Genomic DNA, 14680 nt, shown 5'->3' with positions numbered 1-14680 from the left:
TGCCCCGAGGAAACAAAAGTTGGCTGGTTCATGAAGGCATGAGGACTTCAGCTTCAGGAGTGTTCAAACGTCGAGTAATCACCTGTAATTTGTCAAAATACCACGATTTTACATCGCTAGTGAGAAGTGTCCACTTTTTCTTTACAGATGTTTCCTATTCACGTAACCTCCTGCTTCAGTGTCCGTAAATGAGCAAAATATGCAAATTATTGTCAGTTTAACTAATAATTAAGACTATCCATAAAAATGTTTACAAAACATGAACAGTCATCAGCCATTAAGCATTAAAGTTATTTCAAATGTAGAAAAAGTAGAGGTAGTGATATTTATTCATTTATAAATAGCAAGATGCATCATAACCCTTTAAAACCTGGGGCGACATCACTTTCCTTGCGCTGCTTTCAGACGCTTAAAACCTTTGAAAATTGAGCAAATTGGTGTAATTTCTTTAAAAAACTTGGGAGAAAGGCAATGAGGAACCTGGTAACAAATGCTAGAAGAAATCAAGCTAATTTGCTCTGGTTTCAAAGGGTTAACCCCACCTCACTAGTGATCTGTTTCAGCTCTACAAAATCTTGGTGTGCAGCCAAAAACTTTGCTCAAAACCATAGAACTTTATTCCACATTTTCAATAACACCAGACTACTGAATTTTGGGGACATGCTCAAAATAATATAGTATACAGCATCCATAATACTGTATTTCCACACTTGACAGCATCCGATTACATTCAGCAGTGTGCAGCCCGTAAATACAAAGATCTCACAATTTTGTCAAAAGGATAAGTTATATAAAATCCGCCTCAATTACCGATCTTGAACTCGATCGGTACAAGCCGCGGGTCCTCCAGGATGTTTAGCCGTCTCTTCTTGCGCCAGCAGCGAGCGGGATATGTGTACAACTGACCTGGAGCGTGACCTGAAACACAGGAATACACAGCTGTGTCATAGGGCATACTGAACACATGGTTCATACATTAACTCATGCATGAACAAAATACGGATGGTTTAATAACTAGTCAAAGTCTGATCTGTAGTGTATTAGCATAAGTATGTTAACTTACAGCAGATGCTGGAGGCTAAATGCTTAAACATATTGGTTTAGTGTGCTAGAGTGCAGATTTACAGATTAGCACTAAAAACGACGTCCAGTCGAGGATGATGAGAATTATATTTATATTTCAGTTACTTTTAGATATTTGAGTACCAAAATTATTACAATTTATTTTGAGAGTGATGTGAATTTCTGAACCAAATTTCATTTGAATCTGTCCAACAGTTGTTGAGACATTTTACTCTGAACCAGAAATGTGGACTTACAGGTGGCAGTATAGGCAGAGGAGGGAACAAGTCATTGTTTTGCAAGCCACAAGTAAGTCACAAGTCTTTGCACTCAAGTTACAATTCATGTCCCAAATCAAGACAGGCAAGTCCCAAGTCATAAACTTTTAATTCTATGTCCTAAACAAGTCATAATGTATTTTTCACTGAATTTAATGCCATTTTCACAACAGAGTAATAATTTATTAAATGTTCCATAATCATCGCTCTTAAAAGACAAGTGTGACTGTGACTTTCAGTCCTGTCTATCTCATCTCATAGAAAGTGTTTATAACTTTCTCCTTCCAAATTGACTTCAGGGAAGTTATCAAGTATTTTCAAGTCAAAAGGCTTTAGTCCAAGTGAAATCACAGGTCGTTGGTGTTGAAGTCAAAGTCAAGTTGCAAATGTTTTTGATTTTGTCAAGACCTAAGTCATTGAATTTGTGACTCGAGTTTGACTCCAAGTCTGATTTTGAGTCACGTGACACGAGTCTACACCTCTGACTGTAGGGAATGACAGAATTTATCTTTTGGGGACTGTGAATATCTGTATGAAATTTTAATGTAATTTTTCAAATAATTGTTGAGATATTTCAGTCTGGACTCCAGGATGGTTAAAATTAAATGGCTGGGGTTCGAATGCTTTTCTGTTAAGGCACTTTACATGTTTCCAAATTAAAAGTGTGTCATTTTCGATACAAATTTTTAAATACAAACTACTTTTTGTTGGTTTTGGAAAATAATAAGCCATTAAAAAGTGCCACATTGAAAAAAACCTTAAATCTTAAACCCATACAAAATGTAAATAATTCATATTCCAGTTTAATTAAATATTATTCAATGCAAATCAAGTTAAAACTAAAAATCAACAAACAAAAGAATTGTACTGGCAGACACCATACAAAGCCTACAAACTGAAATTGTTAACACACTCTCTCTCTCACACACACACAAGTGCATCCTCTCTGGAATAGTTGGTGCCAGCGGCGTATCATTGCCTACAGGGGTGTCTGATTCACTGCCAAAATACACTGATGTTACAGAGAAAGAGAAAGCGATGAGGAAACACCCGTTGGGGGAAAGTTTAAAAAAAAAAAAAAAAAGTTGAGGTCGGAAAGGTAGGAGGCCTGGAAAAGAGGGGGAGGAAATGAGGCAGAGGGGGAGAGGAAGGAAAACGAGACAGAAACAAGCAGAGCAGAGGAAGGAAGGAAGCCGCGGGATAAATGACTGGAGAAAATAATTTGTGTAGCACAACAGCTGGTAAACGCACACGCCAACAAAGAAGAAGAGCTCCTCAAGCCTTGGCCAGCCACTTGCCGCTTTATTTCGACACGGTATCAAACCCTTACACACAGAGAGACACACCTGGTCCGCGGTGGTTTTTCTCCATCCAGATGTAGCAGTTGCTCTGGGCCACGCCGGTCTGGGAGTCCAGGAAGGGGAGACGCATGGAGCGTTCGGCACACAGACGGGCATTGTAACTGCGACAGTGTTCAATGGCTTCCTTATAAAACTCCTCACCAAGACTGGAGAAGATTATAGGGAGGGGGTGAGGGGGTCAAAGGTCAAGGAGGAAGCGGGATTACAGTCAAACATTAGCAGGGGACTCGGATGGTAAAAAAGCACAGCATGCATTTGTGTGTGTTTGGTGTGCGAGTCAAAAGAGGAACTTTCATGGACAGGTGTAGGGCAAGTTTGTGAGTATGCGTGTGTATGTGTTTGTTCATGTTTGTGCGTGTGTGTGTGTGTGTGTGTGTGTGTGTGTGCCCGCAAACCTCAAGCTGTGCCCACTTCTGAGGGCATGTGTGTAAGTCAAAAGGGTCATTGAGTGGTCAGTCATGTTGCGGTGTGTGTGAGTGTGTGTGTTTGTGTGCGTGTAGTCGCTATCCTATTAACCTGGGTCACAGCAGATGAGCTGCCAACTACACACTGTTAAAAGCACACAGCGTTACACACTCAGGCAGCACACTAACACATTTGTCACTGTGAGTACAAAGTATGCACTGAATCTTCTCACCTGTACTCGTGTGAGTTTGATTAACATTCAGTGTAATATTCTTCTCTTTGTCCCCCTCCCTCCCTCCCCCCCGCTTCTTCCCATCTCTCATGCAGCCTCCCCTCTTACCTGTTCTTGATGACTGCACCTCCAGATTGCCTGTAGAGAGAAGAAGAAAAAAAACACAATAGATGTGTGGTGAGTCACTCCTTCACTCCACCCCACTTTCTCTCCCCCTTCCTTCTTCACTTCTTTGTCTTTTACAAAATATTCCCCTTACTCTCAATATTTTCTATTTTTGTCAGATTTTGCTGTTACATGTTTAAGTTTCCCACTCTTCCCATCTCTTGATATGCTTCTTTTCTTTCGGTTAATTTCTGTCTTTCTTCGCACTTCTTTCTCTTGTCTTTGTCTCTCTTGTGTTAATCACTCCTCTCTAGTGTCTTCCTGCTGAGTGCAGACATCAAGGTCACTCTGCTATACAGGCGGTAGATCCAGGACACACGAAACTACAGCCACACACACACACACACACACACACACACACACACACACACACACACACACACACACACACACACACACACACACACACACACACACACACACACAGAGCTATAGTGCTCAGCCAGAAGCAACCTCACAAAAACAGTGCAGTGCAGACGATATAGCACTCCTATAATACTGTCAGACTCACGATAGCAGTTGAAAAGAAGATCAGAATCGAACAGAACAACCATAGATATTGTCTTTTTTATTCATCTTCCCTGCTAAAACCAGGCGCCTGCATTCCCCAAAATACAACTCTTCTTCACTCTTCTCCGGTGTGAGATTCAGGTGTGTTATGGTCATAGCTTAACTAGCCCTGAGCCGTTAACTGCGTGCGGTGATGAGGAGCACGCTACAGAGGAATGGTAAGCTCACCTCATTCAGACTCCACAACCCGAGATTCTTCAAATTTTAAACTTCAGCCCCGAATGATGCTGACTCAGGTGACATCACTTGAGGTCATTTATCAGACTTAACAGTTTTCCCTCTCGAGCCACAAATGACTCGCTCCAATCTCCAACACCTGTAAACACACTCTGTTGTGTAAAATCAGTGGAGTTCCCCTTTAAAGCACCTGCATCTATCATGTGATGAAGGCCACGGGCCAAAACATATCTGAAAATAAAGGGTGTGTTAGTAAATCCAATCTGACACTAAAATGAAAAAACTGCTGTTCAAAGTGACAAATATCTACCAACATTACATTTCCACAGCACTCCAAATTTATGGTCCAGTTTGAATCATAGTGTGCTCTGGCACCTGGAGTGACTATTTTTAAATGCTTTCAAAGTTTTTAATGCTACAAGTTTTTATGGTTTAAAAACTGGCTACATCTAAAAGAATCAGGCAAATAATGACAGAAAAAAATGAATAGGGTAGAGGATCAAAAAATAAGCTTATTTGACAAATAATGATTATGTAAATTTAGTTAGTACAGAACTGTTTTGCAATAATTCAATATTGCAAACTTAAGCTGTTGGATATGTCATGATCCAAGGAATCCAGGGGAAAAAGAATTTCCTTTTACAGCCATAGAAGGCCTGATAAAAGATTGCATATTGGCGTCATTTGCACCAAAATCCAATCAGTTCCTTCTTGGCCCTAGGCTTAAATTTGTACCAATTTTTACTGAAATCTGTGAAATAGTTTTTCAGATATCTGCTAATTAACAGACAAAAAGCAAACAAGCTGGACTGAAAGCCTCCTTGGCTGAGGTAATTATTGAAACAACAACACACTGTGAAGGTATAAACAGAGCAGATAATCATCTCAGAGCAGAATAAAAGCAAAATTGAAAAGATGTGACTTCATGACAAGACGCCCAAACAATAAGAAGCTTCTTTACACTTTAATATCCTTAAATCGGATTAAAGCTGATTTTCCAAAGAAACAGAAAGCTGTTTTTTAACCCACTTGTGAAAATGTTGACAACTATCAATTGTCCCAGTTGTAAATAAGGACAAATTTAACTCAGCCATCAGATCCAGCAGATGCTGGTGAGGTCTGACAGCTTGTGCGTGGCATCTTCAAAACCTCCTAAACCAGTTCTGCAACCTTGCGGGCCATCCCAAACGTGTGACATTTAAAGGATGTGATCGGGGTGTCAATATGTGGGGCATGCTGTGCTCGTGTCTGGTAATGTGTCTGTGCGAATGAGCTGTTCGCTTTCTGCTGAGGAGTTTCTGTGCAGCTCAGTGCCTGCAAATCGTCAATGCGTATGACCAATAGAATATTTTATGGCGTTGGAGGTGCGTCACCAGAACTTCTCCTCACCTCGTTTCACTTGGCTTAAGTGCTGTGTCAGTGATCCTCCTTGTAGTTTACAACAGATGAATGACGAACGGAGCAGGATAGAGACCTCTCCAGAGGTCAGATACTGCTCAACCATTATAAAACACTGCAGATAAAAGCAACACCTAAATGCTTGAATTTTAAATGAGTTTGTACCTGCAGAGGCCTGGCCAAAATAGAAAGGCAACCACTCCCTCAGACACAAATATTTCTATTGAATGCATATAAATAGTCATGAGGAGGGAGAATAAACACTGAGAAGTGCTCAAAGAGTCACATACATTAAAAAAAACCCAGGTCCAGAAAGTGTTAGATGCTGCTTTGTTAAATATTAAGAGAAACATGGTGAATAAATGACTTGGACTTCAAGGCTCCTCTAGTAACCAAATTGAAATACCAGAGAGCAGAAAAAAGAAGGCAACATTCAAAATGTAAAACAGCTCAGCCCCTCATTTGCCTCCTCACTTCAAACTCTTCCATTCCTTCATCACCTCCATCCCTCTCTCCTCCGCTGCCTTTAGAGGAGAATAAGTCGGTCCCCTCTCGATAATAAGTTGACAGCTGTAGAAAATGGCTTCTTTCAATTTGTGTGCTCCCAATCTCATTATATTGTGATAGGAGAGCTGCATGACTGTTTGCCTGTTTGGAGGCTCGTATGGGAGCTGAGGCACTCGAAGTGGATGCTGAGAGGGAGATATGCAAAGAGAAAGTTGGGAGAAGACACAGAGAGAAGGGGGAACAAGATGGGCAGAGGAGAGGCAACAAGAGAGAAGAATCCACTAAGGAAGAGGCTGAATACAGGAAGGGAAGGTGTGACGAGAGAAATGGACACAAAGTACAAGACAGAGAGGATGGACAAAGAGGGAACCGAGCCGAGAGCTCTGCAGTAACGGAGCAGGGTGACCTGTGAAAAGACGTGGCTCACTGATAACACTTCATCTTTCTGCTCTTCGGGTCGTTTAAAGGGGGCCTGCCGGCACATTTTTCTGGACCATGACACCCTTAATTCAGCTGCAAATAGCCACCAGAGAAAATCAGACTCTCAACATCAGTTTGTAAAATAATCATCTTCAGCGCTTAGATTTGATTGAAAAATCACATTGAGGGGGCGGCAACAGCGGAGCGTGATCATCAGGCATTCCCTCAAATGCTAGCTCTCATTTTGCAGGCCAACTTGCTAAGTAAGTAGAATTGTGAGAGCTGAATTGTCACGAAACAAAGCTGTTCTTACCTCGTGGACCTGTGTGCGAAACACAGAAACACTTAGTAAAAACACTTGTGATAATAGGTTTTCATATTTTACTCAGATGGGTGACAGGGTGGCTTTGAGATCACAAGCAACTGCAGGGTTCCTACAACTTAAGGCAAGGTAGATCAAAGACTTTAATAAGATTTATTTTACATTGCACTCTGAATTTAGTTTAAGACCAATTTTCAAATAACCAAAACTGAAGCAGGACAATTTTATTTTTGCCAAATGTATATTGTAACATAGATCAAGCCTTTTTTTCCAGTGAAAAAGGAAGGTTATCTACATCAAATGTTGGAAAAACAACCATTTTAAGAGTGAAACACATGGAAGGCAATGAACATATCATATAATATCTACAATAATATCTATTTGGTTTACCTAAAGAAGTGGGAAATATCTGGCATTTCTGGCCTGTTGTCTTGATAATTTTGTGTTTGCCAGTCTGCATGTGAGATTCCGCCGCTTGGATTCCCGTCATGACGAGTTTAAGAAAAGGAATTTATTAATATATGTAACAACAAAAAAAGTTACCCAAATATTTTGAGATTTTAAAATGCATAGTCAGAAACAAAGATTCATAAAATCCTACTTCTCTTGCTGAGAATTTTAAGACTGAAAGATAAACTGAAGTTAATTTAATACTAATTAAGGCCTTATTGTTAGATTAAGTAATTCAGTGCTTTTTAAGACTTTTTAAGGATCTGCAGGTAGTAGTGAGCCCACCCGCACCTTTAAAGCTGACTAATTAACACGATAAATTGTTTGTTCAATCAGCAAAAAGAAAATAAATGTGTTGTTTAGAGCCAGGCTAGCTATTTACACCCAGGTGAAGATTTTTGGTTCCAAAAATGTTCTGAAAGCTGTACAACACAACCAATGCAATGTTTTAGTAACGTTTTCAGTTGCAAGTTTTCTTTTAGTTCCTAGAACGTTCTCCTTAAAGTTACGCATTCTCTATAAATATTAGAAAATGTTAAAAAAAATGTTTTGTTATTGTTAACATATCACATTACATTATATTTTCACTGAAAAAAGGTCTGTAATGTCAGTCATCAAAAATATTTTGTTAATGTTGCTTTGAAAATATTCTTCCTTTGTTCTCATGTAACATCACCAAAACATCCTCAGAACCTTGCAGTTAAAACTTTATGTCTTTGTCAGCATTTAACCTTAAAGGCACATTATTTGAAATGATAAGCATCCTTCAAATGTTTCTTTAAAATGTTATTGCAACTTGTATGTAACACAGGGGCAGTCTCTTGGTTGTAGATTCATATTGGCCATACAGATATGAGAGTGGTATGAATCTTCCTATCTAATTCTAAGCAAGAAAGTGAGTAAGACTATTTCCCCAAATATTTAACTATTACTTTAAGGTCGACAGGGAAGAAAGGCTCAGCTATCATGTGAACACAGAGGATGTTCCTCCGTGTGGAGAGGGGAACTCTCCTGGCTGCACCACTTTGGCCCGAGGCCACTGTGGTCCTACCGACCAAGCGGTTGCTGAAAACACAGACCACAAAAAGAGGCAAGGAGAAACCCAACTGCCCATCATTAAACCACACAGCCAATAAAGGAAAGCCGAAACCAGATTTTGCACCTGCACACACACATGCTGTGGGTATACACCTCATTGCGCACAAAAACAAATTTTACATTTCCAATCATTTTTATTTCTGTAATATCCTCAACATCTATTTATATTTCAGGTTTACTCCAACTATATTTTACCCCACTGGATGCACACAGACTCATAAGCGCAGAGAGAAATACTAGCAGCTTTAGGAATTAACTGGCAGAGTGCCAACTCTCCAACAAACTGGAGCTGACTACCAAAAATGTCCAGGCAGACATGACGGAAATGACAATCACACAGGCCTGCAGTATGTGAGGACACAGAAACAACACAAAGGAAGGACACCTGTACACTCACTGACTGCAATGCACGAAACCAAAATGTACATAAAATTTTTAAAAAAGGACTAATATGCACAAACACAGAAATATAACAAAGAGCTTCATGCATGCACACACAATTTAAACGATGTTATGAACCTCTAACTACACATAAACCAAATCAAGATTAGATGAGGAAAGGAAATGAGAGTGCCTGGAGCATGTGGTGTATGTGTGTGTTTGAATCCTAAGCCCACGTCGCACTGTGTGCCTCAGCCTGCGCTAAGCAAACAGTAGGGAGGGAGAGGCCTCCATGAAAACACTACAGTAACTGGTAACACTGGGAGCACGCACAAACACACTTGTGCTCCTGTCAGGCAGTAGACATACAGCCTTCCTAAAAAGCACAGCCGCCCCGCCAGGCTCACCCTGGGTAAGCTATTGTCTGGATCTCTGGGTGATCCCTCAAGTCCCATCCAGCAGACGCAGTCCACTTCAGCACATACAGAGCCACAGTCCAATGTTGCATCCACACTCTGCTAAAACACACACACACACACACAGACACACACACAGACACACACACACACTCATCGTGCCGGCAGCATTCTGTGGTTATGGTGCAATTAACTACACCAATTAGCTGGTTCCCCAACCAATACAGAAATAGAGGGCTCCCCCTAGAGGTGAAATCACATCATTGGAGAGGCCGATGAGAAATATGAGGAAATCATGAAAATGAGTCCACAATTACAAAAAACGTCAACACCGACAAAGGATTTCATCTCAATGGTGGTTTCCAACTGGGTGAAATGAGGTAATTAAACTGGGAGGAAATGAAGTAGTCCGCATGTAAATGGCTTCGTGAAGGCTGAGGGCAGATTGTATGGGAGCGATTTGCACTTTGGATTTGTTAGCGAATGCAGCCGAGACGATGGCTGTTAGCTCTGTGTGTATGTGTGTGTGCGCAGGGGTTAGCTTTAAGCCTGTAAAAACACTTGTGCCTACATACTCAAGTCTCTACACCTGGTCCACACACCTGTCTTATTCACCATTGTCCATCTGTGCAGTTACTCACACACACACACACACACACACACACACATTAGTGTTGTCTGGCCTTCGGGACAGAGCTTTGTGTGTGTCTGTGTGTGTGTGTATGTGTGTAGTCGTCTGTGTGCATGCACAGTGGAGAACTAATATCAGGCGGCCTACGACTGACTGTACTGTTTCTCCCCTCCCCCACCCAAACCCAGCCTCCATGGCTGAACTCAACAGATTAAACTATGCAATATAACCCTTACCAATTCACCCCTCCTCCCTCTCCCCTCTCCACCTCCCCCATCCTCACCACCCTCAATTCAATTTCTTCTTGTCCTCTCTCTCTCTCACTCTCAGTGAAATGATTTGTCTTTTTTTCTCTCTTCTCCCCAATCTGTGAGTGTGTGTGCATGTGCGCATGGACACATTTTCCTGTTCCTCTGAAGATTGCTAGGTATATATATATATATTTATTTATATATTGGTGAAGGCTGCACTCACACACACGTGCACCCTGATGCAGCGGCAAAAAGAGCTGCTGTCTCTACAATATATAGGGGAAACCTCAACACTAACACATTGAGGTAGGCACACACTAATGCAGACCAGCTCTGTTGTGATTTAAGGAAACAGGTGCAGACATACCTTTGTGTGTGTGTGTGTGTGTGTGTGTGTGTGTGGTGACAGAGTGCACATCAGTCACAAAGACAAAAAGGCCACACACTCTGTTTGACAGTGACAGACAGACAGATGGACAGAAAGTAGTCTTTGTGTGTGTGTGTGTGTGTGTGTGTGTGTGTGTGTGTGTGCGCGCGTGGCAGTGTATGTGCAGGAGCGGACATGTGCCACACTACCAGCTGGAAAACGTCAGTTTGCTCAAATTGCTGTCACAGCACTGCCACTGCATCTGCGCATGTGTGTGTGATTCTGTGTGTGTCTGTGTGCAACTGACTGTTTGCATATTTGAACATGACGAGAGATTTGACAGAAAGTGAGACCGAGGCAGAGCCGCGCAACAGATCATGTCATTCCTGTCAGAGGCCTGTGTTACCTGCTATGTGTGATTTTAATGAAGAGTTGCGTTTCATTTCCTGTGTGTCTCCCTCATTGTCCACTGGGGTGTGGTTATCTGGGAGTCACTATGAAACTGTAATCATTGGCCTCTCTGTGTACTGTATGTGCACACTTCCTGTTTGTGGTTGTGCGTGTTGATGTCTACGTTCTCATCCGTGCATACCTATTTATGCATGCTGAGCATTTGTATTTGTGTGTGCATGCATCTTGGTCTATGTGTGTGGGTGTATATAGCCCGTAGCGAGCTGCAGTGTGTATTGAGGGCAGTACATCAGGGTAAGGCAATCTGCCTCTGAACAGCTCCTTCAGGTGAGATTTATCACCACTGCACTTGGCCTCTTATTATGGCGATGGATTCCCTACCCCTGTATCTGAGTGTGCACGTGTGAGTGCATGTGTGTGTGTGTGTGTGTGTGTGTGTGTGTGTGTGTGTGTGTGTGTGTGTGTGTGTGTGTGTGCGTGCTTTCTTAGTCCCCCCCCCCTCAGTCTGTATCCTTATTAAAGTGCTGCAGAGGGAAGCAACCATTGGTTTGTGTTGACTCCACCCTCAACAACTCCTGATAGGGATCCACTGGACATGCACAGACACGGAATAATATAAATGGGGAATGACAAGAGAGAGAGAAATAATGCTGAGAGAGGAGAGGAGAGGAGAGGAGAAGAGAGGAGAGAAGAGGAGAGGGGAGGAGAGGAGAGGAGAGGAGAGGAATGGAATGGAATGGAATTTGGGTTGATTAATTCTCTCCTCTTCCCACCCACACCTTTTTGGACAACAAGTTGCAACCAAACAAAACTAAAAATTCCAAATTTCCTGGCTGGAAATCATGCAAGGTCCCAAAGCAGTGGAGCTGACTGACAGTCAGTTAGGTAGCACTGGAGAAATAGGTCATAGAGCTAAAAATACTTATCTATGTCTCTCCCTTTCTCTCTCAGTCTCTCTATATCCCATCTTCTAAAAAAAAAAACAAAAAAAAAACACAAAGTAAAACAGATAGAAAGTCTAAATAAGGGGATGATGAAAGGAATAACTCTGAAAAAGAAATACCCTTAAAAACATCAGACCTCAGGCTCACTCCCATACGAAGGAAGAAGGAAAAAAACTGAGAGCAAGAAGGGAATGAGAGTGTGTATTTCCCCATTGTGTGTATATGTGTGTGCCACGGGTGATACCGCACAAATGAGCAAGTGAGGGAATGAAAGGGAAGAGATTGAAAGAGAAAGAAAGATCTAGAAATGGATGCTCAGGCCGTGGTTTTCAGCCATCACACAGGGCTGTTTGCACACAGAGCCGGTTATTGCATGGAACTCATTTAGCTCGGCTCAGTCAGGCAGGGCAGAAATAATATTATATAGGCCCTGCCACAACCGTCGCCAATGCCACAGCACACTATTATCTACATCTCCCCCACTACCCAGCACAAAGAAGTAATAATGCTGAAATATATACCACATCGACTGCCATTTTGACAATTTCTGACACCTGTGCCTTGAAAATGATTGTCATAAAGTCAAATAGTTTAATTTAATTGTGCCCAACATAACATTCTGGGATGCCACGTATGGAAAGATAGGTTTGAACAGTGGACTCTAAACACTTTCTGCCAGTAGATAGTCCAAATCCAGTAAATCCCTCTAAAGGAACTCTCAGGAATAAGCTATCCAACAAGATTTAAAGGGATCTGACAACATGCATAAAGAATTTCCTTCAGTACATTTTGCTGAATGTTAAAGGAGTGACATGATTCACAATGTAAAGAACTATGGTGGAGTGTGTGGTGGCGGAGGCGGAGTTGAGGGTATAAGCAAGTTGGAGGGCTCAGATGGTTTCAGGCCGGAAAGAAATGGAAAATGGGAAAAAAGAAGAGAGCAGAGCGAGACAGAGAGGAAATGGCTGAACAAAAGGGAGATGGCGAAAAGAGTGATGGATGGAGAAAGTGATGAGGATGGAGGGAGGGAATGTGGAAGATGGGGCAGCAGGGGTGAGAGGAGGACAGGCAGGGAGAGAGGTGGAGAGAGAAGCAGAGGAGATGGAGAGAAAGAGAGATTAAACAAGCCTCTAATCCAGCAGAGAGATAGACGGAGAGAGGAGCTGGTGTGCCCAGTAGATTGGAGCTCTCCTCTCCACTGATTTGCCTTCGCACACAAATGAACCCTCCACTGTACATCCACGCACACACATCATATCACTGCACTCACACTTGGGTGTTGGGCAACAATTGCTTGCTGCAGAATTTACATCCACCGAATAAATTATATTGCAGAGATTCAACAAAGTTTTGCCAGAACATGCATTGTGTGCCAGCCGCTCTATTAGAGTCAACACTGAACCAAATTTTGCAAGTTGTTTGCCCCATTTTGCCAGATAGGCCTCCTAATTTGTAACCCTTTAATAGCAAGTTTGTTTGTAGACGTGCTAATTATCCGGGCTTGTTTAAAAGCCGATCGCAGTGTGGTAACTGGAACGTAGTTAAACCCATACTGCGTTACGATGGCATTTATACAGTTGGTGAGGTGTTAAAGGCGGCGTTGATTGCTGTGGCCTTGTGTAATAAATACATTCAGCTTTATCATCGCATAGAGTCAGATGCTGGAGTGAAACAGTGTGCCAGCATCCCTGCAGGTCTACATCTGGCTGACAACTTTGCTCTGTGTCTTTCTTTCCCTCTTTTGTCTAACTATGAACACTTAAAATCACTGTAAGAGCATCACTGAAAATTGGATAGTAGTTGATCCGTTACTAGCCCTCAGCCTCTTTGTTTTTAACCATTAACATTCTACTACTTTCACTCTTTCTCTTCCTGTAACCACAGTCTCGTCTCCCTCTTTGCCCTGGTACCACATCCGTAGATGTATTCCATGCAAATCAGTCAATTTAATCCCCTCGACATGGTGTCAGCGAGGGCCTCTGGGAGCAATCTGGCCACACTTTGGCTCTGCTTGGATGAGCATCCCATAGAGCAGTGGTTCCCAACCGCTGGTTAGCAGTCCAAAAGTGTGTCGCTGGTCCATTCTCCTGACTGCAAGTGACTTGTGAAGGTGTCAAGTTTGCAAAATCACACTTTATTTTAAATACAGTGAATTTCTGCCTTAAAGCTTTTATTCTGAAGTGCTGCTTCTGTTTATTCTTGCAATATCTTTTATTTTACTGAGTTCAAATCCGACATGTTGTTTATATTTTTGAAACAACATTGAATTTGTGGCTGTGTATCTTCTATGCAGACCTTGAACTAATGATTAAGTAGAAATCTGGCACCCATGGCTTGACCAGTTGGGAGCCACTGCCAAAGAGGAGAGGAGAAGAAGCTCAGAGGTCCTACTTTGCATCCAGTCCACCTGAGCATCCCTGTCCCATCATCACACACTGGATACCAGTTTATTAGAGCATATTTAAACCTTGGAATAATGCATTTTTATTTTACTTTTGCTGAGATGGGTGCTGGTGAAATGCATCTGGCCAAAAATACCATCACAGTCAATCACAGGCAGCACACAGTTGCCCAATCAGTACCATTCCTCTCTCCTGTGAAGTGCTCTTCAAAGCAGGCACGTACAGGGCAGTCGTTCATGGAATTGCACGAAATGTCGCCTGTGTCTGCATCTCAGAGAGGCTGACAGACAGACAGACAGACAGACACACAGGCACACAGGCAGTCTATATCCCATATCCCTGCTCAGGTGAAACCTGTGCAGCATCCGCTGTGCGCCCCTGCTTTTGCACACTTCTTTGTTTCAAACTGCCTAAGCTGGATCTGCTGTGTGC

General features: G+C 42.2%; 2 protein-coding genes across 2 annotated transcripts in view; one reads left to right on the top strand and one right to left on the bottom strand.

Moving 5' to 3' along the window:
• The window catches only part of LOC121943542 (zinc finger FYVE domain-containing protein 1), a 70926-nt gene that overhangs the window by 38880 nt on the left and 17366 nt on the right, over positions 1-14680 (top strand). The window contains exon 2 of the mRNA XM_088078607.1: positions 3434-3515. The gene's annotated coding sequence lies outside the window, so the exon portion shown is untranslated. The remainder of the gene's footprint in view (positions 1-3433; positions 3516-14680) is intronic.
• Positions 1-14680, bottom strand: part of dpf1 (double PHD fingers 1) — a 47962-nt gene that overhangs the window by 32224 nt on the left and 1058 nt on the right. Inside the window, exons 2-4 of the mRNA XM_088078608.1 lie at positions 3447-3476; positions 2687-2847; positions 811-918 (exon numbers count right to left, since the gene is read on the bottom strand). Coding sequence (XP_087934734.1) covers positions 811-918; positions 2687-2847; positions 3447-3476 — 299 coding nt within the window. The remainder of the gene's footprint in view (positions 1-810; positions 919-2686; positions 2848-3446; positions 3477-14680) is intronic.

Source organism: Plectropomus leopardus, chromosome 6 (genome assembly GCF_026936395.1).
Source record: "Plectropomus leopardus strain MGB_pleo_1.0 chromosome 6, ASM2693639v1, whole genome shotgun sequence".
Classification (NCBI taxonomy): domain Eukaryota; kingdom Metazoa; phylum Chordata; class Actinopteri; order Perciformes; family Serranidae; genus Plectropomus; species Plectropomus leopardus.
This window is presented reverse-complemented; position numbering and strand designations above follow the sequence as displayed.